General features: G+C 46.1%; 1 protein-coding gene and 1 pseudogene across 14 annotated transcripts in view; both read right to left on the bottom strand.

The window, feature by feature from the left end:
• Positions 1-2,379: 2,379 nt before the first annotated feature.
• The window catches only part of LOC147450436 (pentatricopeptide repeat-containing protein At4g14820-like), a 98,664-nt gene continuing 77,049 nt past the window's right edge, over positions 2,380-23,994 (bottom strand). For 9 of the 14 annotated variants that reach the window (XM_086519680.1, XM_086519681.1, XM_086519682.1 and 6 more), the window contains one exon: positions 2,380-3,082. In XM_086519680.1, coding sequence (XP_086375806.1) covers positions 3,012-3,082 — 71 coding nt within the window. In that variant the 3' untranslated portion in view covers positions 2,380-3,011. Of the gene's footprint in view, positions 3,083-9,639; positions 13,654-23,994 lie in introns of those variants that run through there. The other 5 variants (XM_086519670.1, XM_086519674.1, XM_086519673.1 and 2 more) reach the window with 1 other exon arrangement.
• Positions 3,094-5,617, bottom strand: LOC147450437 (uncharacterized; annotated as a pseudogene).

The raw sequence follows: 23,994 nt of genomic DNA, 5'->3' as shown, positions 1-23,994 counted from the left end.
GTTCATGCCTCGTAATAACCAGGATAATGTGCGTGAAAATATGCAGGCATTGGATACATTTGGTTTGGCAGCATGCCTTAAGGTTAACTTTTAGAAATCTCAACTCTTGCCTCTTGCTATTTGTGACTGGCATTATCTTTTGTGGCTTGGCAAGATTCTCGATCCGCATGTGGTGGTTAGGCACTTAGGATATCCTATCGGCTGGCAAGTTACTATACGTAGCAAAATCGATTGGGTCATGCAACGACCGAATGTCAAATTGCACTATTGGAAACTATCTACATAGCCGCTACATGTTCGACTTCATATAGTGCAAAGTATCATGATGGCATATGTTCAGTTTTGCTTGCCGTTGTTGCACTGGCCTCGCTCCCACCTCTCATTGCTTATGTCTACTATTCTATCTCACTTGTGGTGCACCAGTTCTCATAAGAAAGGTCTCTGTTTATTAGCAATGGAGAAACTTTGCACTCCAAAGCGCCTTGGCGGGTTGAATGTTTTGGACCTTCGTCGCCATGCATTGGCAAGGAAGGCTATGTTATTGCCTACTCCTACATTGCAGTCTCAGCCATGGACACTTATTGTTACTGATCTATGTCGGCATGTTACCACTCCTGCCTTTGATCATTGGAGACTTCCCATTGGGAGACTGTGTTTGGCAAGATGGTCGATAATATTCCTAGTTGCTTGATCACCTCTGGCTTGCTGTCCACTTGTTTGGAAAGTCGTTACAGATCATCTCTCTTGGCATGGAAGGCAGCAAGGGGATGGAAATTTGTTGTGTTTGGAAAGCATTCAATGGAGAAGGGTGTTCTCTTTTACCCTGGTTGATCAGTCGCCCCGTCAAGCCTACTTCCTCCCTGGTCGTGGCATATGCACCGTGGATGATGTGGATTCATCTGGGAATTTTGCTTACTTTTTCTCAAGCGGTAGCATGCTTTGGGTTGGGCCTGCATTATCGTCAGATTTGGAGCTTGTTTGAAGATATGCTGGATGTTTTCCTCCCCATTCTGCCGCTGGCCAGTGGAGGCCATATGCAAGATAGGAATTTATGGAACACTTCTTTGGATGCAATTTTTGCCCGCCATATCTATGCTTCTCTCATGCGGGACTCTTGTCTAGCTGATCATTGTAATGCGCTCTAGGATTTACACAAATCTGATCAATGGTGGAGGCACACTTTTACTGCAATCTGAAAGTCTCACTTGCCTCTTAAGGAGCATTTGTTCCTTTGGCATTGTTTGCTGGGAGTTCTTCTAGTTGGAACACTCCTTGCCGCGCGTCGCATTAGCTCCTCTTGTTGCGTCGGTTGCTCCGCTACTGCTGATGAGACTGTCAGACATCTGCTTTGGGAGTGTCATTGCACCGAGGCTTTCCTTCACTGCGTTTCTGCTTGTATGCACCTTCGATTTCCCTTAGCAGTCTTCCACAAACGATTTTGGCATTCTTCCGAATTACCTCCAACAATTGGCCATCTTCTTTGCATGGGTCAGATTTTGGTCGCTATGGTCCTTGTGGCACCGTCGCAATCTCCGCATGTTTCACCAACATGATGAAGATCCTTTTCCATCGTTCAAGATTTCATTGAAGCAATCGTTGCATCTTGCCTTTAACGAGGACATATCCCTAGAAAGCTTGTAATTCTTCTATGTTTGCTTTAAGTGATTTTGCATCGCAAAGCACTTCTGTGTTCTTCCCTTTGTCTCTGAAATTTTCCTCGCCTTGAGGTTTCCCACAGGTAAATAAATCAAAACAGATTTACAACAAAAAAAAAAAGTGTGCACGCAAAGTTGAGAGAGAGAGAGAGAGAGAGGGAGGGAGGTGAATAGGCTTGCTGTCTAGCAATGGCGCCGAGGGAACGAGAGGACATCATCCTATTGGTCGTGGGTGTGAAGATAACAAGGGAGAGAGAGTCTCCATAGACTAGGTCTTCCCATAGGCTTCAGCACACACACACACACACACACACACAACTCTCGTGAGTGTGTGTGTGTGTGTGTGTGTGTGTGTGTGTGAGAGAGAGAGAGAGAGAGAGAGAGAGAGAGAGAGGGAGGTTATCATAGGTCCAAGGGGTAATCAGCACCAAAAAAAAACGGCCATCATTTGAAAGGACACAAGAAACAATTGTTTTAATACATAGCGTGGATATGTGGCACTAGCATGTAGATAATGGCTGGGAATAAATGTTCTTTTTTTTGCCAAAAGCGCTGCCTGAAAGAGAGAGAAATTCAAATGTTTGCAATGGTGTAAGAATGTTCACGAGGCCCTAACAGCCTCTCAAATACTAATGTGATATGGTGCAGATTTTTGAGGTAAGTCTTCAAAAGTTTTCTCCATACAATGATCATTGGTAGCTATTTGTTTAAAATGTGGCCCGTGTTGGATGTATTCCAACAATTAAATCCATTAGCTAAAGTAGATAAGATAATACAGGATGCACAAGAATGTTCCCCAAAGCTTTTGCTACACAGCATTTGCAAGTCACAAAATGTGCCTTATAGAATTGGGTTGTTCTAGAGCTCTCAAACGAGTCCATTTACCGATCACATCATCATAAATTTATCGTGAGAACAACTTGGTTTCCTGAAAGGGTACCACCATTCTAGGTCTATAGCTTAGAGCCCGTCCTTTATGCAGGGCACTTTTAAAAATTTGCCCTTCAAATGATAATACATTTTTGCATGCCCTTTGACATACAAAATCACCAAATATACACTTAATTTTTGAAGCCAAATTCAAGTATAAAGTCAGGTAAGAGAATTTGGTCTCCAGCCTCTAGCTCTGAGAAGAAAATCATCATACACTTCCCTCCAAGGTCAAAAGTAGCCTTGGAGGGCTCAGCAACCTCAAAAATGAACCCTGCTTTGAATGCACCTCCAACACCTGAGGAATGAGGATGGCATCTTAAAGCAAGTGAGCTACGTATAAACAATCGTGCAAAGGATTTCACAATCTAACAGCTTCTTGTCTCTATGCCGAGTTCCCATGACAGTAACACAAGAAAGCCAGCATCAAACATCTTGTGCCACGCTACCATTGGCGGTGAATTGATGGCCTTGCTGGTGAAGCTTTAGAGAGAGAACTGCAAAAGAAGAGAACCTTGTCAAGATTGGCTATGCATGACTTCAACATCAGCTTGTGCATCAAACAAGAATTGAACATTTCTAGGTCTTCACAATTTCACTCTTTATAACTCTCCAAAGAAATCTCTCCTCCAAACGTTATGGACCATTCAATGAGGAATTTAGAACAGACTAATTTGAAGGCTCTTGTAATTCTGTTTTCTTGCATGTAAATTTCAAAGATATAGATGAAACCTTGAATTTATCAAGCAGTCTTGTATTCAAACCATTTTAAATTCTGGGTTTTCGGAGGAATCTAAATTTGAAGTTTTTGTGCTTGTACATTCAGCCCAACACTAGTTTGTTTTTTGACCAGTTTCGAATGGAACAAGTGTAGTGACACATCGTGTGAATTGACATATAGTCTGATTTTATTATTTATTATTGGGCACAAAGCTGTCTAAACAGATGTAGTTCCAGCAGCTCTACAAATAAAACTGCATTATTTTGCAAATTTTTCTATTTCAGAAAATTGAAATTTTCTATTTTTGAGCTTATATTGACTTAAGTGTGAGCCACTTCAGTGGCTAGATACAGACTAGTGTTAAACAACCACTTCAGGTTGTACTATTCAAGGAGAAGTCTTATTGAGTCCCACCAGTGTTTGCCTCAGCTTAACCTTGAGCCGATTGAAAAGCGAGATTAGCCAGTTGCAAACCATGGTAATATATACAAGCAAATTTGGACCATTCTACTAGTATTTTATAAAGATGCCGCCGAACGAGTGCTGCTTTCATCATCACTGTCTGGCTGAAAGCTTGACTAAATTGGCTACAAGCCTGGCTCATCGTCGACACTGTATCTACTCTATGAAGTCCTCCTTGTTCACATTACATTTCTGTGTTGGTGCATTAGGTCTACAAAATTGCTCCTTATCGACATTATATGCTTGAGATGGTTCAACCCGGTCCTCACCAGGACCATAGCCAGCTTGATGCTTTGTCTCTTTGCTCTCTTTGGCCCTAGCCCCCGCCGGGATACCTCTTTGCTTCTTCAATGGTCTCGCCTCTTTGGAGGCATACCCGTTCAACATAAACACCCTGCCTCTAGTCTACCTTACTTGCATGTCTCATGGTACTGCAGATCTTCTTCATCACCATTAGCAGTGTCATCAAAAGAGTCCTTATCTCTGGCCTCTTGCTCGCCTCTTGCTTGTCATTTTGTCCATAAACCTTCTCCACATCATCGTCAACATCGTTAGCACATTCACCATTGTTGCTATCGACATTAACATTGTGCCATCACCAACATCTCTGTTAAAATTATGATCCATATCCTCAGTGCCATTTCCAAGTTGTTCCTGCATTCTGCTCTCTATTGTATTTTGTGCATTTTTTAGTCACGTACTTGCTCTCATCGTCACAGAAAATCTACCCTTTACACCCCTTACTCTGGTGCCCTTCGAAACCTCTTCCATTTGAAGCTCATCAAATTTCGTCTTTTGGAAGAAAACTATCATCCGCTTGCACAAATAGTTATCAAAAGCAGTAGGCAAGTCATTGGCTTTCCTTTGCAAGACCAAGAGATCTTCATATGCGATGTGCCCTTTATCAAAGTTCCAAGCTTGTGTCCTTTGATGATTGTTAATGATTGTTATAAATTTGGGGCTCGCTGCTGCTGCGTTCGCCCTCACCTCCCTCCCTCACCATCGCCACTGCTCCCCCCCGCCTCTTCCCACGCTGCTCGCAACCCTTGCGGCTCCCCTTCCTCTCTCCCCCCCCCCTCCCCCCAGTCCTCTCTCCCTCTTTGTCCTCCTCCTGCGTCTTCTCATCGTCAGGCGTCGTCGTCGGCACCTTGGACTTGTTGACGAGATTCGATCCAACACGAACACTATTTTTTTGCCCTCATTTTTTCACTAGCGTAGAAGCGATCTATCTGAGATATCTACTTTGCGGTCAGATCAAGAGAAAAATAGGCTGTATGGGGGTCACATAAAGCCTGCATGCTGCCAAACATCAGAAATCCTAAGGGTCATACATAAGCGCTCCCAAGCTGCCAACTCAGCCCCGTGCACAGTAGCATGGCTGCCTCCAATCCTCTCCGAGGTGTCCTCCAACATGTTGAAGTCCCCCCCAACACACCATTGCTTTGCATGATGCAAAGACCCCACAATGTGTGACCAAAACTCAGCTTGTGCACTCGCATGGTTGGGCGCATAGATGCTCAAGAAGCCCACGAGGCTACTATGAATCTGCATAGTAATCCACTTGGTCCTACTTGGCACAATGATACCTCCGCCCACAATGGCTTGCTGCCATGAGTCCGCAATAATCATACATACACCTCCCTAGATGCCTCCAGGCCCAAAAGCAGCTGACCAAATATAGTAGCCACGCAGAATCTGACCACAACGCCAAATGCAGCTCTCACAAAGATGATGCTCTTGAAGCATAAGTATATCAATCATGCCACCCACAAGGCATCTCTGAAGCTCCTAACACAAGCGACCCCTCTGACACTGAAATTAATGTCCACCTAAACCCTGCACATTCCATGAGACAATCCTCATGGGATCAGTGAGAAAAGACCGATGCTGCGATAGCAGCTAACCTCGCTATCTTTGAGGCCGGAGTATTCCGCATCTGAGCAACCCCGAGATACGCATGTCTGTAGTGACTGTCCCATCCAAGCCAACCAAAGCGTGCAATCCGTAGGGCTACATCCTCTTGTCCAAGAATCCTCATGTACATATACATAGCAAGGGGTACTCACAGCACCCCTCAGCTTAGTCGTTTCTTCCTCCAAGAGTTTGCAATTCGCTTGGCTGCAGCCAAGGACGAGGAGAAGGGAGTCTGGCAGAGCATTGCTTCCCTACAGAGGATGCAAGAGCGCCACCCTGATAGTCCTTGGTTGGAGGAGCAGATGCAACAGGCTCGACAGGAGGTGATCACCATTTCGGGGGGGGGGGGGGGTCATGAGTTTGCCTTCCATCGTCAGGCATCTCAGTGGACCCAAGTGAGAGACAGAGTTACTGATGGTTGTTAGGTTGTTTGGATCTATCTCTAGAGTCCTCTCCTCCTTTCCACTAGGAGGAAACTACTACATTGGAGCGCGACTCAGTTCTCTTTGGCTCGTTGGGTTGTAGTGGCCAACCAGGTGCTTTTGGCTACTATGTGGTATATCATGTCTTGCTGGATCTTCTCGAGCTCCTTCATTAGCCACTTGGAGAGGCTGATCATGATCTTTTTGTGATTAGGGCGCGACACCCAGCTGGCCCGGGCCAAAGTTATCACTTTACCATGTTCTCAGGAGGGTTGCAGATTATCGACCTAGCACGCCACAGTAGAGCCCTCCTTGGGAAGCTCGTGGTCAGAGGACTTCTTCCAGGGGAGGAGCCCTGGAAGGAGTTGTTACTACACTGGATTTGTGCCCGAGTCCCTGATACGGGCCCTTGGAGCGCGTCCATTAGGTGGATTTTCACAGAGATGCGCGGAGCCTCCTTAGGTCATGGAGGCCGGGAGCAAGTGCGGAGTGGCCTTGAGCAACACCAGCCCACATGCATTGAGAAGTGCTTGAGACAGCCTCTTGTTTGGAACCCCATGGTCAACACACAACGAGGCCACTTGGTTGGTAGCAGGCATCATGTTTCTTGAGGTCCCATGGGAGACGGTCCACCCTGTACTTTTGGAGACTGGCTACAGTTTTCAAGCCTTCCCAAGGAGATTTAGATAATCCAACTACAAGGCACGAGGGGGATGAGAGCATGTGTCAGGATATTACAAGGGCTATACCTGCTAAGTGACATACCCCTCTTGAGACAAAAGCTCCCAGTTGGATGGGGGCTTTCATGCGATTGGAGGTCCTCATTGGAGTTAGGGCTTGCTCAGAGTCAGGACCCTACATGTTTTTCGAGGTTCAGGGAGAGAGTCTTGGTAGAGGCAACCTCAGGTTGCAGAGTGCTGTTTTCAAAGGATCCGAGTTGTGGGCTCTCTGGGAGGTTTTGTGTCATAAATCCCGACCCGACAGATCTTGAGTCAGGACACTGGCGGCTTTGGGCTTGGGAGAGCCGCCCTTTGGTGTGATAGCAGTGGGACCTGGGAGAGTGATTTTGGCAAGATCCTTTCTCTTCAAAATACACAGCTCGTTTGGGGTGCCACATACTGGCAACATGGAGCTAGTCTCGCCAGGAGGAGAATCTCACAGTCGAGTTCTTGTGAGGGTTCTTGGAGCGTTTGTGGGACAGCAAACAACCAAGGAAAGTTACCATGTTTTAGTGGCTAATTGTGCATAGGGTGTCGGTTGATACACAAGCCGTTGATACACAATGGCTTCTCCACAGCATGTGCAACCTACGGACATCCATTGGAGACTCGGTATCATTGCCTATGGGATTGTCCCATGGCACAGCAGGTCTGGCTTCGGATTCTTCGGCTGAGCCTGCCAATACACTTAGGGTGTTGCAGCCTGGTCCACACTCATGGACCCAAAGCTCCAATTTGAGATGGCTTCCATCAGTAGGATGAGAGTGATTCAGGGGGGTCAGCCTACACTCCAGCCTACCACAGAGCTCATCCCCCAGGAGTAGTGTAGTGATGAGTGTGTTGTTGGGAGCTCATCCGTGGCTTGGCACCCTTGGTTCATTTGACGAGCCCCGCTGCTTTCGCGTCTTCAAGGCTCGTCCTGTCCCACCGGCAGAGACTGTTCGTGACATTTGGCTGGAGCGGATCCATACACTCAAGGGCCGGTTTGAGAGACTTCAGGGCAGCTCCAACCGCATGGGGGAGCACTGTGAGGCTTTCTTGCGACTTTAGGACCCTTTTTCACCATGGTTCAAGGCATGCCTAGATAGCATTACCGGCCACCAGTGTGGTTGATTCCTCCTCCATCTCATGATTTAGCCCTCATTGTACATATCTTGTCTTTTCACTAGGAGAGTCTCCCCATGTTTCTAATGTAGCCCTCTCTAGCAGAGGGCGGTTGTAGCCCTTTGGGCAGTTTTATTAACTAGTGGTAGGATCTTTTTCTTGTAAATTTTTTTGGAAATGAGTTGGTTCTCGGGGCGGTTTACGCGGCTTCTTCTTTTCCTTGGAAGGCTTTCTTTCCGTTGACTTAGACACTGGCATGTCCATTGGATAGGTAAAAGAGCCGGAATGCATACCAAAGCCTTCCTTGGCATGTCCCATAAGCCTCTAAAGGATTTTGACTTTTGTTTTAACCAATACCGCTGAATCTTCTTTGGAAGTCCACAACAAAACCCTCTCTACCTGCTCCTTAAAGGTGATCTTCCGAAAAGAAGCTATTGACAAAAATGTATCCCACAACCTCTGGCATTAAGCAACCAAGGTGTCTTCCTTCGTCATCCTCAGATAATGCCAAGCACTGATGACATCCTCTTCATACTCTTCAGTTAACCATGCCGAAGTGAAGATTTAATCAACTTCTTAGGTATCCTTGAAGCTTGAAAACGTGTCAAACTTAATTGCTTGACCCCCATCCTGGAACTCCTTGGGTCTTCTTACTCTTTTCTTCACTATCTGTACTATGAGGAGGAGACAAGGTCTCCTCCTCTGAATTGCAGGATTACTTTCTACAATTGTTTTGGATTTTCTCTTCTTGCTCTTTACTTCGTTAGCGTAGTGGGCAATTCGAAATCCTTGGCCTGTAATTAGCCCACGTGGCTCCTCTTTTTTTTTAAAAAAAAACCAGAAGAAAAAGCTCTTAAAAAAAACTACGCCGTCAAAAGCTACCAACTGCCAACTCTCAGCAGCAATTCGATCTTAGTTCGGAGTTTCCCATAGTCACACTGATTTCGCGTTCACTGAGAATCTCTCAATCCCCTCACAAAATCACAGAAGTGAAATATGGAGAGGCAGACGATGACACACACTCGAATATAATGAGACTACCTTGGATGACCTCATTAAAAGCCTGTGCTAAGAAGAAGGATTTGTGCCAAGGCAATAAGGTACATGCGGAGATTTGCGCTAGTGGGTTACTTGAGAAGGACACATGCTTATAGAGCTTGTTGGTCAGTATGTATGTTAAGTGCGGTGCACTTGTCAGGGCACAACAAGTTGTTGATGAGCTTCCAGTCCGAGATGTCATCGGTTGGATTGCACTTATTACAGGATATGCCCGACATGGGCAGGGTCACGAATTTCTGGGCTGTTTTCATCGCTTGCGAAGTGAGGCCTCTCTCTGGATGCAGTCACCTATGCTTGTGCCTTGAAGGCATGCGGTATCATTCAAGACGTTGATCTGGGCAAACAAACTCATGACGAGATTGTTAGTCAGAGGTTGTTGGAGAGAGAGATGTATATTTTTTATTATCGTCCTGGATGGACAAATATGACCTATAGGACCAAAGGTACATGTGATTTTTTATTATCGTCAAATATGATGTATGGGACCAAAAGATACATGTGATGAACTATATGGATAAGTGACTCTCAATGCTCAAGGATTATGTGACGAGACACAGTGGAGAGCCCACGCTATGGCTGGAGCGGAATGTATGTAGGTATAGGTCATGGCTGAAAATGTGAGAAGCAGTTTCAAAATTCGAAGGTGAATTCTTTCCAATCTAATTCATCACAAATATGAATGTATTCATGATGCTCAATAAAAAGTCTACCAAGTACTACAAACCATAAAGTTTGTAATTCTTGAAGTTTAGTATGAATTATGCTCTTTTTTTTTCCCAATAAAAGCATCAGAATTTGTATTAAGAGGGAGAGATCAAAAGCCATTTGAACAGGTCAAAAAGCTGAGAGTATCGGTGTCTCATACGGCAAATGCCCTAGGTGTCAATGGCAGGAACATGACATTCCTCATCTGTTCAAAGCTTTGGGCTTTATTCCCTCTTTGGGCTTTGTTCCCTCTTGGAGTCGGTTAGTCTTAGGGAATTCCATAAATTGGAGGGAGAGATGCAACAGATTGTTTGATCAAGCTTACCAAAGTCCATGTATGAGAGTTCTTTTTTCTGGTTTGAACTTGCAGACAAGTTGAAGCTTGAGAAGTGTCGACTCTACAATATCAACAATCAGCACGATAGAGTCAAACGAATGATAATTGACACTAGAGTTGTAGATGCCAAGATGGTCAGACAAATTGCCAATGCTGAGAGACTTATTTCTCAAATTGACGATGTTATTCAAGCCTTGCCTTGAGGTGTTTCTGATCCAATTTGAGAAAAGCTATCTTTGTATGCCTCTCTTAGGACATCAACTATGTAGCTTGGCCACAATCACAAATGGAGGTTAGTATTGGTCATTGAATTTTGGATTATCTGCCTTCAATTGAATAAGAGCTTCTATACCACTCTTGAACTTGTGAAGAGCTTCTCCCAGAACTTGTGCATCCCAGCCTCTTTTTACCAGATTCCAGTCATTCTATTTCACAAAGTCCCAACAAAACTAACTCTTCAAGACTGCATTGCAGACCCAAATCAAAGTGAAACAATCAACAGCGACAATTCCTATTGATCCTGTCTTGGCTCTTAAGGTGTTTGCATGGATGCATTAAGACTCATATTGAAATCTTAGCAAGCTCTTTCAAACCAAAAGGCAACTGTCGGTATTGATACATAGTTACATGCATACGCCCCCCTCCAGATGCCAGTGAGGCATCCACTCCTTGTTGCCGTAACTCTTCTAAATCTTTCTGGAGCAAAATATGTGTCATGACCGGGGATATACCAGTTTTTACAGTTATTTAAGTCTGTTTACCGAGCAAATGTTAGGGTCAGTTCTTAGCCCCAACTTAATATAGCTTTACGTGTTTTGGGAGTTAGTTGGAATGTGTTCCTATCTATTAGTAGGTTTTTGGTTTTCTAGGTAAGTGCCGCAAATGTGATTGATTTGCCAAATTAAAGAAAATTGGATTTTCCAATCCAATCTTGACAAATATCATTGCTTTTTTACTCCTTGCAGTGTCAAAAAGGTCAAAAATCACAAAATGATAATGCTTACTCACCGTGCGATTGAATGTTTGTTGTCGATGCACCTTGCATCAACGATGCTGGGCATCTCCTGCTCTTAACCCGCTGCAAGAGACAATGGAGGATGAAGGAGATAGTCTTGTGACTATTTGGGTGGAGGAACTTTAAGAAGAAGCGGGAATTTTTATATTTCAGCTCGTGTCAATTCAGAGCCTATCAAAATTTACTCGACGCTTCATACGTCCAAATCTGGTGGAAGCAAGAAGGATGGTGCTCAACTGTGAAAGGCACATTAACAGTGGGCGATCAATATCAACTGGTGTAAAGAGTTCAAACCAGATTATTTCTGCCATCTGCACTATATGTACTCTTGTTCTGATTAGTTCCAAACTGAAGTTTGGAAAGTTGACAACATCATAGAACAAATCAATCTTGTCCTTCATGTGCATAACTTGCTAACACCATGGTCCATGTTGTCAAGTAGTGTTTTGGACTCATCAAGCTTGCCACATTGCCAAGCACAAAATGTTTCTGCATCAGCCCCACAATAGCCCCTAATTGCATAGGTGATTGCATTTGAAGGAAGGCCTTTCCTTCGCATCTGCTAAAAACATCTCAATGCTTCGTTGCCACAGCCATGTTGTGCATATCTCATGAAAACATCCTAGCCATGAAAAAGTGCCTTTCTTTTGCATCTGGTGAAAAATCTGATTACTTCATTATTGCCATAGCCATGTTGGGTATATCCTGTAGTGCACCACATTTGGCATACATATCAACCAAGGCAGTGTCAAGCACGATATCTTTTTCCAAGAGCCTCTGATTAACAATATAATTGTGATTTTTCTTGTTAGTATCACCTCCAAAAGCATACAAGCATGACTTCTTTTTTCAACATCCCTTGACTGAAAATATCCAGGTGTAGGTAATTGCATTCATGTCGACCAAGGCAGTGCCAACTATAACATTTTGTTTCAACAGCCCCTGACTAACGATATCATCCTGAGTTCTTTTGTCCGTCCTAGTGTCTTCCAAATTGCAACATGCCTTCAAGATGCAAGCATAGGTGATTGCACATTTGAAGAGAGATGCTCAATTCGCATTTGCTGAAAACAGCCCAGAGCGTTCTATGTTAAGCATACCCCGTAATCAGTGCGTTCCAAGAGACGACATTCCGAATAGAAAGCTCCTCAAGCACTCTTTGGTGCTTTCCCAAGAACAACACATTTCGCATACGTGATCATTGCTCCTACATAGTGCCACATGCTTTCAAGATGCAAGCATAGGTGATTACATCAGGAGAAATGTCCTTGCTTTGCATCTTGAAAATAGCCAGCCAGCTAGAGCTCCCTAGTCCTGTCACTGTTGGGCAATGAGATGCACTTGAAGACACCACATTCTGGACATCAAGGCAGTGTTACATGCCTTCAAGACGAAAGAGTAGGTGATTGCATTTGGAGAGGTGCCCTCACTTTGGATTTGTTGGAAACAGCCCAGGGCTCCACGGCGTCCCACGGATCGAGGAAGACCGCGAGAGAAGTGTTCAGAGTGGCGTCAGGTATGGGTGTTGGAGTGTGCATCTGGCCACGCTTCTCCCCATCAACGTGAATGTTCTTTGTGACACATAAGCTTTTCCTTGTGGACTAATTGATCTTTGCTCAAGTTCTGGCCAACTTCTCACTATGCTGACAATGCAAAACCTTTTTGGAATCAGCTGACAGATTCTGTGGAACCAATGGGTGTTAGGGGAATATAATTTCAAGATCTTGCTCGTTGCGTAAAGGGCCACTATGCCCAGGCCAAAATGGCCAACCCCTATCTCACTAACCTTAACTTAATATTCATTTTACCTAGATACACACAATCAAAGAATAAGGGTCTGGTGTGTTGCTACACAGCTCCATCCACTATTGTGTACTCTCCTCTCTCACTCCTCTCCGTGCACGTGAAAGCATTGCATTCTCGTCACTTGATTTGTCTGCTTTGTGGATGCTTGGTATCCCCAACAACAAATTTATTGAGCATTTCCACTTGCATTAACCCAGCAGCCAGATCCTGGCTTATTCCAAGCTGCATTTTTTATTCTCATGCATTCAATATGTTCTACATCCTCTTGCATCCCAGCAGCTGCATCAATATTAATCATTAAGACATATGCTGCCCCATAATGTCGGTCTAGTTGGACTACACGCTCAAAAGCAAACTTTCCAAGCTTGACATTTTCCCATTGTCGGCAAGCACCTAGGAGGGAGACCCAAACTGGACGATGATCAGACGATGGCATCATCGTAATTACTCTCATTGCTTTGTCAAAGAGCCTTGTATGTCCAAAAAGATCAACCATGCAAGTATAGTGTTCTTTGTTTGGTGCAATGTCATGTTTTTCCCTCATGTTATCAAAATGCATCTGACCCTCATCGACTAAACCAGAGTGGCTACATGCATCGAGCACATTGACATAAGTGATTGTATTGGGGGAAATGCCATCTTGCTGCATGCATTGAAAACAGTCCAGAGCTTCGTTGGCCCGCCCTTGCTGGGCATATCCTCCTATAAGTGCAGTCCAAGAAACTACATTTGGGGTGAAACCCTCCCTCCGTATTCGCTGAAAACACCCCTTAGCTTCCTGGCCCTGCCCCTGTCGGGCATATCCTGTAATCGGTGCATTCCAAGAGACTTCATTCCGGACAGAAATCTGGTCAAGAACTTGTTGTGCTTTCAAAAGTACACCACACTTGGCATCCATGTCAACCAAAGCATTGCCAGGCACGATATCTTTTTGTAACAACCCCTGCCTAACAATCTGATCATGACTCTGCTTGCCCATGAATCATGATAGCTGGAGACCTATGTGGAGATAATAAAAAATATACATCTCTCTCTCTCCCCCCGCCCCCCAAGTTTTTGTCTTCTAGAGGTTCTTGTTTTCTCTTACCCTCGGAGTCTGCGGCTAACGAAGCACTCTAGTTCTCCACTTCTGCTTTTTCTCATCTTCATTGGAACTAGAGGAAGAGAAAAAGTCGAAACTGTTTGAGACGAAGAATCGGGGTGATCCTCAAAACGCGTATGCTTTTGGGATCTACTAGCCACCTCAAAAGTCGGTTTCCGGCCCAAATAACTCGGGTCAGATTTTTTTTTCTTCCGAACCCCTAGTGGTTTTCATCAACTGGCTGATCTTCTTATCAAGAGCTTTGCTACACTCTTCTTGCAAGCACGGTCTATGCTTTTCTGCACTCGACTCTGCTTTCTGCTTTGTTGCTGAGTTGAGAGGTGAATGGATAGCATCTCACCATCGTCAGTGAAGCTCGTCAAGTGGATAAGTCTTTGAGTACTTCACACATTTCGCCTCCTTGGAGTACTTGATAATTCTTTTCACACACGTGTCAACCTAGAGTTGACATCCGTACTCCGTCTTGTCAAGGTCCCCTTACGGAAATTTGCCATGGTCTCCCGAATCATCGAAAGGAGGATTGTTGGAACCTCCATTGGTTTCTTCTATTCCCCCCCTAGGATTGGGGTTTTCTTCATCTACCTACGAACGAGTAATCGGAGGGGTGTCGTCTTTATCGGATTCACTGCTAGAATCCATGTGTCTTGCAAAAAACGATCGGATCCTCCATAGAGGAAGAATCGTCTGAGCTCTGATACCACTATTACAAATATGGATACTCCCAAGAGGGATTTAGAATTCAGCCCTAGCGTTTTGCAGATTGCATCAAATCATTCCTGGCGTTTTTGCATCAGATCATGTCCATTGGATGCAACAACAACAATATTCTTATAGGCCAGAGTCATAAATCCTTCTCTAACAGCACCATCAAAAAATGGTAGTAGACTATCATAGTGTCCATTCACATTGAGAAGTCCAACCTTCACACACACACACACACACACACACACAAGAATATTTGGTTAAGACACATTGGTTACTTCAGCTATGCTTTATGGGGTGCAAATATGGGGACCATCAGTAGACATCATAGTGAAGTTGGCGGTACTGATGGATGGAGATGTATGGAGAGGACTTTGGTCTCTGATTTCCCGAATGATTAGGGCCAAGGCCTCTATATGGCACAAGATTATTCGTGCAGAGCTTGCTACTCCTCCGCTGGTCATAGAGACACTTACCAGATCCGTCTCTTTTATACACAATATCTGGGATATTCCCAAAGATAGATATGCTCGCCTAGCTTTGGAGTCTACTCAACAGCTTGCCTCATAGAGAGACACATCTTGTTGGTATGCACAAACGACATCATGGTTTCAGCTACATGGATTTAGTATGGACAAACTACCCCTTTCCAATACTCGTTGGTTGCACCCTCCTTGTCCCTCACCTCATCAATCAGGATTTGATCCAGCTAGACACCAGTATGACATGGACAGAGCCAACACAAGAGCTTGGCACGAAGATGGCTTTCTACAAAGATCGTCTTCTCCAGCTCACAGAGGATGGATATGTGATCAGGCCTTCCTATAAGGACACTCATTTATCCCATGGGATGCGATGTGCTATTGGTTAGATGCGCACATCATTGCATCAGCTAGAGATTGAGACCGACAGCTTTAGGAGAGTACCAGCGAAGGCCAAGATTTGCCAGTTGTGTCATATTAAGCTCGAGAGAGTTACATCACATATGTCATTGTCCGGTATACTATGAGATACAAGGCCGTTTTCACTGTCTATTCTGAGAGGGCTTGGACCACTGGCTAGAGTCATGAAATATCAGGATCAAAGATGCTTGGGGTTGTTTTTGCTAGAGCTACGGAGAGACAAGGAGAGTCTCTTGAGGAGATTAGACGATGGGAGATATTCACAAAGGGAGATCACTGACTTTAAAGGACTGCACAGAGGCTCGGCAATCAGATGAGCAAGCTTCGCAGCAGACTTCACGGTCCACCTATACCAGAGGTATACTGCAATACATCCTCGGACAACGCCCGATGCTCAGCATCCTTGGACACTAATGTTCATTTTAGCTTTTATTTTGCTTCATTTTATTTTATACCTGGATTGTATTAGATCCACCAAGAGAGGAAGGTGTTGATGGGCTTCATCACTCATAGACATTCACACATTACTTTCCAACGCCTTGTGCTACGAAAGAAGAGAGCTTACCTAGCTCAGTTGAAGAGAGATTTATATCGATTATTCTTGGGCCAAGTCTCGGGTAAGCTTGGAAATTGTTTCGTGAGCACTCCCCAACACCAATTATTACATTTACAGACATACGGGGTGAGTATGCTACTTCTCTCTACATGGCCCCAGACCATCAATTATTGTCGGATCCACTAGAAGCATGCCCACACACTTGCACTTTCCTAACTACAGAGAGGGTAAAGAAGGCTATTGATAGGATGAAGATTGGGAGAGCATATAACCATGATGGCTTGGTAGCTGAGCATTTTATACACGCGAAGATCTTTTTGTTGATCTTGTTGCATTGATGTACCTGGAGCATGTCCACGATTGTGGGAACCCTACTTTGACTGGGGACCCTACTTTGCTTGGGAATTACCGTACTATCATGATTGGACACATCATTGAGCATGAGCTGAGCAAATGGGCAAAAAGAGTGGGCATCCAAGCACTAGGCCAAGATGGTTTCAGGAGGGGTTTCTCTACCCTAGATCACATTCTCACACTACGAGCTATTATTGAGGAGGACATTTCATTGGAGGAGGATTTATTGTAGCTTTGTGGATTTTTGCTAAGCTTTTGATACAGGCAGATTGATGCGCAGAATGCAGGAGCTGGGAGTGCCGGTAGAGCTCATATTGGGGGTCATGGCCTTGTACAGGGCAGTTATAGGATGCGTCCATACGCCCTAGGGGATGTCAAAGATTATTCTTTCCACCATTGGGATGAAACAAGGATTCCCACTATCCCCCATTCTTGTTGGCATGTACGTGGATGTGGCTTCAGACTACATAGAGAGGGAGGGTGACAGAGGAGCACAACAAGCAGGGACATGGATACCCCTATTGTTGTATGTAGATGATATTGAGCTTATTTCATATTCACCTCAACGGATGCAACACCATCTTGATGCTTTACACATATTTGCACATGATACTGGTATATCTGTTAACCTTGTGAAGAACAAGGCTACAACGTTTTGGCTATATCCCTATGTCAATCATTCTAATTTTAGTTTGTATGAGCACTGCATATACGGGAAACAAACTAGGCTTACCTCATCCCCATTAGATCGAAAGTTAAGAAATCCTCTAAATTTAGTACATAGCGATCTATGTGGGCCTATGCCACATAAGTCTCTAGGGGGGGGCATTATATTTCTTGACTTTCATAGATGACTACTCGAAAAGTGTGGGTCTACCTCTTGAAGAAGAAAGACGAAGTCTTTAGTGTCTTCCAGAAGTTCCTAGCAATGCAAAAAAAACTAGCCAGGCAAGAAGTTGAAGGTTTTGTGCACTAACAACGGTGGAGAGTACCTATCCAGTGAGTTTAAGGACTTCTGTAGCAAACAAGGCATTAGGAGGCAATTCACTAATAGAACTATTCACGAGAGGGTCACTTCCATGCTACGTATGAAAAATTTATTTTCAAGAGTTTTGGGGAGAGGTTGTTATGACAATGGTGCATATAATCAATAAGTCACCTAGTACACTGTTGAATTACAAGATTCCATAGGAGATATGGACATGCAAGAAGCCTAATTATGATTGATTACATGTGTTTGGGTGAGGCATTCTCCGCGTTGGCACGGAATGTATTATAGCACAGTCATCAGAGATTTGAAACGTTATCCCATAAGAAAATCGACCCATTCTGTACATAGCTAATACTAAATGAACAACCCTGTGCATGGAGAAATTATGGCCTCTTTCGCGCCAACGCGGGATAGATTTTGCATGCTTTTTCTATATATTGAAAGGTCATCCGGTGCTCTCTCTCTCTCTCTCTCTCTCTCTCTCTCTCTCTCTCTCTCTCTCTCTCTCCCCCCCCCAAATATATATCACTCAGGTGTATTGAGAGCAAAGCTAGGCCAAGCAAAGGCGAAGCTAATCAAATCAGTGTTCTCTATTCTGCATGCATTACAATTTTCAGTGGGAATGTAGTTAAGAAGGCTAGATCCTCATTTATTTTGCGCCCATGGATTGTGATGCAAGAGCTGCTGATCGACTGTCCGTTGCAGATGATCTGGCAAGCTTGAATTGTAACTGCAGGCTTGTTGAACGTGGAGCTTGAAAAACGGGCTCACTGCTGCTGCTTCACCTTCGCAGGCCATCCCCCCCCCCCCCCCCCCCCCAAGCCCGCTGCCTCCCCCTCTTGCCCTTCTGCCTCGCTGCCTACCCCCGCACTGCCTACCACCCTTTGCCACCCCCTGCCAACCCGCCCGCTGCCTGCCCCACGCTGCCTTTTAGCCACTGCCGCCCCCGTCACCCCCTCCTCCTCCTGCCGCCAACGCTTCCACCTTCCCCAACCCGCTGCCCCCCCCCCCCCCCCCCCCCCCGGCCCCGTCTTCCAGCCCACCTCGGTCTCTCTCTGTCAGTCCCTACAATTCGGCCTCCTCAACATTGCTTCAATTTTTGGGGCAGTGTTTCCTGCGCCTGTTTGCAACGTCCACCCGTCAACCTCTTCTTACGACACAGCAGTAGACACAGATGGAGGCTCCAGCTTCGCCACAGAGGGACTCGTCAGAAGCCCCCTCGCCCGACCCCGCTGAGCCCACCATTCGACTTGCTCTCTCGCCGACACAGCAAGCGAGCCTTGCCGCAAAGGTAGAGCGATTGCAGGCAACTTCAGTCATCTGCAAGATTCTCGGCACCCAACCTAGCAGAGGAGAGCTGCGAGACCTTCTCCAGGCCCGTCTTCTCGCAAAGGTGGGCAAGATCTTGGATGTCCAGATTCTCGGACGGGGGTACTATCAGATCGAGTTCGAGACCTCCGAGATGGCGTCCAAGGTTATAGCTATGAGTCCACTGGCCATCCGAGCATCACGCGCCCACTTTCGACATTGGCGACATGGTTTTGACCCGGCTTCGGATGTTCTAGTAGAGGAGGCACAGATCCCTATCTCAGTCTGCTTTCCGGGTTTACGGAGGGAGTACCTACCACTTCTTTCCAGGATCGGCTCCGCCATCGGGACTATCCTGGAGACAGCTCGTACGGCAGCATCAGTAGCTACCAAGGCGGCTGGCGTCCCCTCAGTTCGAGTTTTGGTCAGAGACACCCACACGCTCCCGAAGCTCATCCTTCTGCCTTGGGTGAGTGGGGGTTGGTTTAGACAGAGTGTGGAGTACTCGGGCCTCCCGAACCAGTGCTTCTTTTGCCAACAGATGAGCCACCTAGCGAAGGCCTATCCACGGAGGAGGCCGCGACCTGCACCACAGCCTCAGCCTCAGCCCCAGCCTACCAAGGCTGGGCCGCAGCCACAGTCAGCGGCATAGCGCACAGATTCAGAGCCACCCTCCGAGCCTGGGGCTCCAGCGGAGGAGGGGTGGCAGCAGGCCCGTGGCCGTCGACGCCAGGGGCCACAACGACAGCCTGGCATTCAGAGTGGCCCTCAGGTGCCTACTCAGCAGCAGTGGGTTCCCACAGGGAACCGCTTTGGTCCTCTTGAGCAGGAGTCGTCTCCTACGCCAACCTCCACCTCCGCTTCACCCTCGGCAGCCGCTCCCCCTTCAGAGTTCCCCTCCTCCTCCTGATCCTCCCCCCGGCCTTCTGCTCTCATCGCCTCTCCACCTCGCCCCATCCCGCCCCTCTTCTCCTCCGCTCCCCCCAGCTCCTTCTCCCCCCCCCCCCCCCCTGCTCCAATTCCACAGTCGACTCAGGAGACTAGTCCCTCTCCGACGGCTAGGAGATCTCTTGGCAGCGCCTTTGCCACGAGTCACCTAGCGAGAGAGGGTCAGCCCTTCTTGCGGCCCCCTCTGCAGATTCAGACATCTTCCCTTGCAGCTATCCCTCGTGGTCTGACGAGCATTGACCTCCGACGCCGCTGAGACTTCTTCGACTACGGGTTCACTCGCTTTCTCGGCGATTCCGCAGCAGACCACGAGGCAGCCTGCTTCAAGGTCCATGCTTTGTTCCTCGCCGCTAGGGGGACAGAGGCCTTGGACTCAGCTGTTGGTTTCTCTTTCCCCCTCTGTGGTAGGGCCGAGACAGAGCGGTCCCTCGACTCAGTGTTGGGATGGTTGCATTCACAGGTCCTCGAGTTCTCTCATCACATGGGAGAACTTGGAGTTACAGATTTGCTGCAGACTTTGTGGCCATTGGCCAAGTTTACGGTGACACCCCCAGACTCAGCAGGATGTAGGCACATTGTGGTGTACTTCTTTGCTGATACGCAGTGTTTGCCTTGCTATTATACATTAATAAGGACTCCTGGACAGAGGAGGTTGCTTTACGCACGGCTTGCTCTGCTTGGGCTTGGGCTAGGCACTCACTGCAGTCTCTCCTATCTAGAGGACGCTCGGATGCGGATTACTCCCCATCCAAGCAAGCCTGGAAGATAGCCTGTCTTGCTGCTGCGGCAGCATCTGTTTTCTCTCGCTCCCCATGAGGATCGTCTCATGGAACGTGCAGGGACTAGGTGGGCCCCAGTTTCAGCGACAACGGGGCCAATTGCGTCAGGAGCTTCAGCGCTTCCTTGTGGGAGGAGAGATTGATCTCCTTATGCTTCAAGAGCACCATCTATGTGAGAGCCGCATTCGGCGATGTCAAATTTTGCATGGACAATATGATACCTTTTAGTCAGCTGCTTTTGGACCTGGAGGCATCCACGGTGGGGTATGTATGACTATTGCAGATTCATTGCAGCAGGCCATTGTGGACAGAGGGATTATTGTGCCATGCAAGGCTCAATGGATTACTATGCAGGTTCAAGGTGGCCTTGTGGGCTTCCTGAATATCTATGCGCCCAATGTGGCGAGTGCTCGGGTAGAGTTTTGGTCACAGATTGTTGAGTCTTTGCCGCAGGCCGACCATTGGTGTATAGGAGGGGACTTCAACATGTTGGAGGACCCTTCTGACAGGATTGGAGGCAGCCATGCTACTGTGCATGGAGTCGAGTTAGCAGATTGGGAGAGGTTGTGAATGACTTTGAGGGTCTCGAATACATGGCAGCACTCTGGCTTTGTGAGGCCTCCAGCCAGTCTTAGCTTCTCTAGATCGGACCGCAGAGTGGGAGGAGTGAATCTATCGCGGATAGAATGCTTCTACACTAGTGACCACTTCAGTGACTTGGGGGGATCAGTGGGCATCCTGGCAGGGACATCCTTCTCGGACCATGCACCAGTGATCCTCACAGTGGCAGACAGGCAGAGGAGTGGGAGCACGATGCTTCGCATCCCAGAGCGGGTCTTGTTGGACTCAGCACTCAGAGAGAGGGTAGAGGCTCTCTGGACAAAGGGCATGGACAGCCAGGTTCCACCTGCAGACAGAGTGGCCTTAGGCCTAGCTCAACTTAGCCACTTTTTTCTTGAGGATCAGACCTGAAGAGATGGGGTATACAACAGAGGCAGGTTTGGCATGTCCTGGCCATACAGAGGCTGTGACATCCATCATCGGAAAGTTGCGTCTACACATCCAGTCCTATGTAGATGCTGAAGAATTTTACATCATGCCATTGGACGGATGTGATGTGTTGTTAGGTATTCCTTGGTTGTTTCGTGTACAGGGAATCATGGATGCCTACAACAAAAAGATCACTGTACAGAGCAGGGGAAAGACTCACATTCTGGATGTAAAGCTTAAAGGGGAATCTATTCCCACTGTATCAGCTTCTACTATTACTTCTGTAATGAAAAAGCATCTTTCTGCGTACTTGGTTTTTGCACGTGAAGTCTCAGATTGTGATGAATCAAATTTATCTGTGTTAGATAAAGAAAGGTCAATGTTTTTACAACAGTATAGTGACTGTTTTTCCGATTCATTACCGTCTCAATTACCGCCAGAGAGACCCGAGGACCATGCGATAGATTTGGTGCCAGGCAGTAGCCCACCAAATAAGCCTCCGTACAGGGTTAGTGCGGCTTAGCGGAAAGAGATAATGAGCCAAGTACAGGAGCTGTTACAAAAGGGGCTGATTCAGCCCAGTTCATCTCCATTCTGTTCTCCAGTGTTGTTGGTGCAGAAAAAGGATGGCTCATGGCGTATGTGCATCGACTACCGTGCACTGAACAAGAATACCATCAAGAATAGGTTCCCTATACCTAGAATTGATGATATTATGGACAAATTAGAAGGAGCAGCTATGTTCAGCAGGATAGATCTAAAGAGTGGGTACCATCAGATCCGCATTAGATCAGAGGATGTGCACAAGACTGCTTTTAGAACGACTTTTGGCCTTTACGAATTTTTAGTGATGCCCTTTGGTCTCACAAATGCTCTTGCTACGTTCAATAGGATGATGGACAGAATTTTCCGTCCACACCGGCAGTTTGTTGGTACATTCTTGGATGACATGATAGTCTACTCAAAGAATGAAGAGGAGCATAGGCATCACTTGACCATTGTGTTCGAAGAGCTACGCAGTCATAGGTTGCTCATCAATGCAAAGAAAAGTGAATTTTTTCTGGAAGAGATTCGCTTTCTGGGACACATTGTCTCAAAGGATGGTATCAAAATGGATCCTGCAAAGGTTGAAGCGATCAAGTCATGGCCAAATTTGAAGACGGTGCACGATGTCCGAAGTTTCTTGGGACTATGCTCCTATTACAAAAGGTTTATCCGAAATTTCGTTGAGATTGCTTCACCTTTACATGCTCTTCAAAAGAAGGCAGTCACCTTTAGATGGACACAGAAAGAGATTTCAGCTTTTAATCTCTTAAAGGAAAAGATGACTTCAGATCCAGTCATTGTGTTGCCAGATCTTAGGAAGTCATTTGTGGTCCAGTGTGATGCTTGCAGTAGTAGCATTGGTGCAGTGCTAATGCAAGATGGCAGGGTAGTAGCCTATGAGAGCAGAATTTTGCAAGGGCCAGAGATGACCATGCAGGTCTATGAGAAAGAGTTACTGGCTGTGATTCATGCGCTCTTAAGTTGGAAACACTACCTGCTAGGTGCAGATTTCGTTGTCCAAACGGACCATCAGACCTTGCGATACTTCTTGACACAGACAAAGTTATCTGAGAAGCATATGCGATGGGCAAATATCTTGTCCATGTTCCATTTTCAGATTGTGCATGTGGAAGGCAAGAAGAACGTTGTGGCTGATGCCTTGTCAAGGAAGCCACAAATTTCAGCTGTGTCGATTCCTTATCATCATGCACTTGCTGATATGAGAGAACAGTATGAAAATGATGAAGATTTTGCAAGGGTCTTCGAGCAGCTAATGCATGGACAACGTCATGAACACTATCTTCTTAAAGACGGGTTCATGATGATGCATGGCAGATTGTGTGTCACAAAGCCATTGCGACGCAAAGTTATGGAAGAGAGTCATGTCCCACCGTATGCAGGGCATTGTGGTATCGATGCTACAGTTAAAGCGGTTGAGACATTCTTCTACTGGCCTACATTGAGAAGAGATGTGGATGCCTTTGTGCGAGAATGCCTAATATGCCAAAAGGTCAAGTTTGAGACGCAAAAGGCACTAGGGTTATTGCAACCACTACCTATTCCAGATAAACCATGGGAAAGTATTGCTATGGATTTTATCTTTCATCTTCCAAGAACGCAGACAAGAAACGATGGTATTTGGACTATTATTTGTAGATTTAGCAAACAGACTCATTTTATTCCTGTCAGGAAGAAGATAAAGCCAGATCAGATGGCACGTTTGTTTATGAGCAATATTTTCAAGTATCATGGCATGCCACAGTCGATTGTTAGCGACCGTGATCCACGCATGACAAGTTTGTTCTGGAGAGGCTTGTTTGAGAAATTGGGCACCACGCTCAAATTCTCTTCGTCATTTCATCCTCAAACAGATGAGCAGTCAGAAGAGGCCAATTCTATTGTCCTAGATCTGCTGAAGTGCTATGTGTCAGAGCATAAAGGAAAGTGGGAGAAGTATTTGCCATTGG

This window comes from Adiantum capillus-veneris, chromosome 9 (genome assembly GCF_014529385.1).
Source record: "Adiantum capillus-veneris isolate H3 chromosome 9, ASM1452938v2, whole genome shotgun sequence".
NCBI lineage: Eukaryota > Viridiplantae > Streptophyta > Polypodiopsida > Polypodiales > Pteridaceae > Adiantum > Adiantum capillus-veneris.
This window is presented reverse-complemented; position numbering and strand designations above follow the sequence as displayed.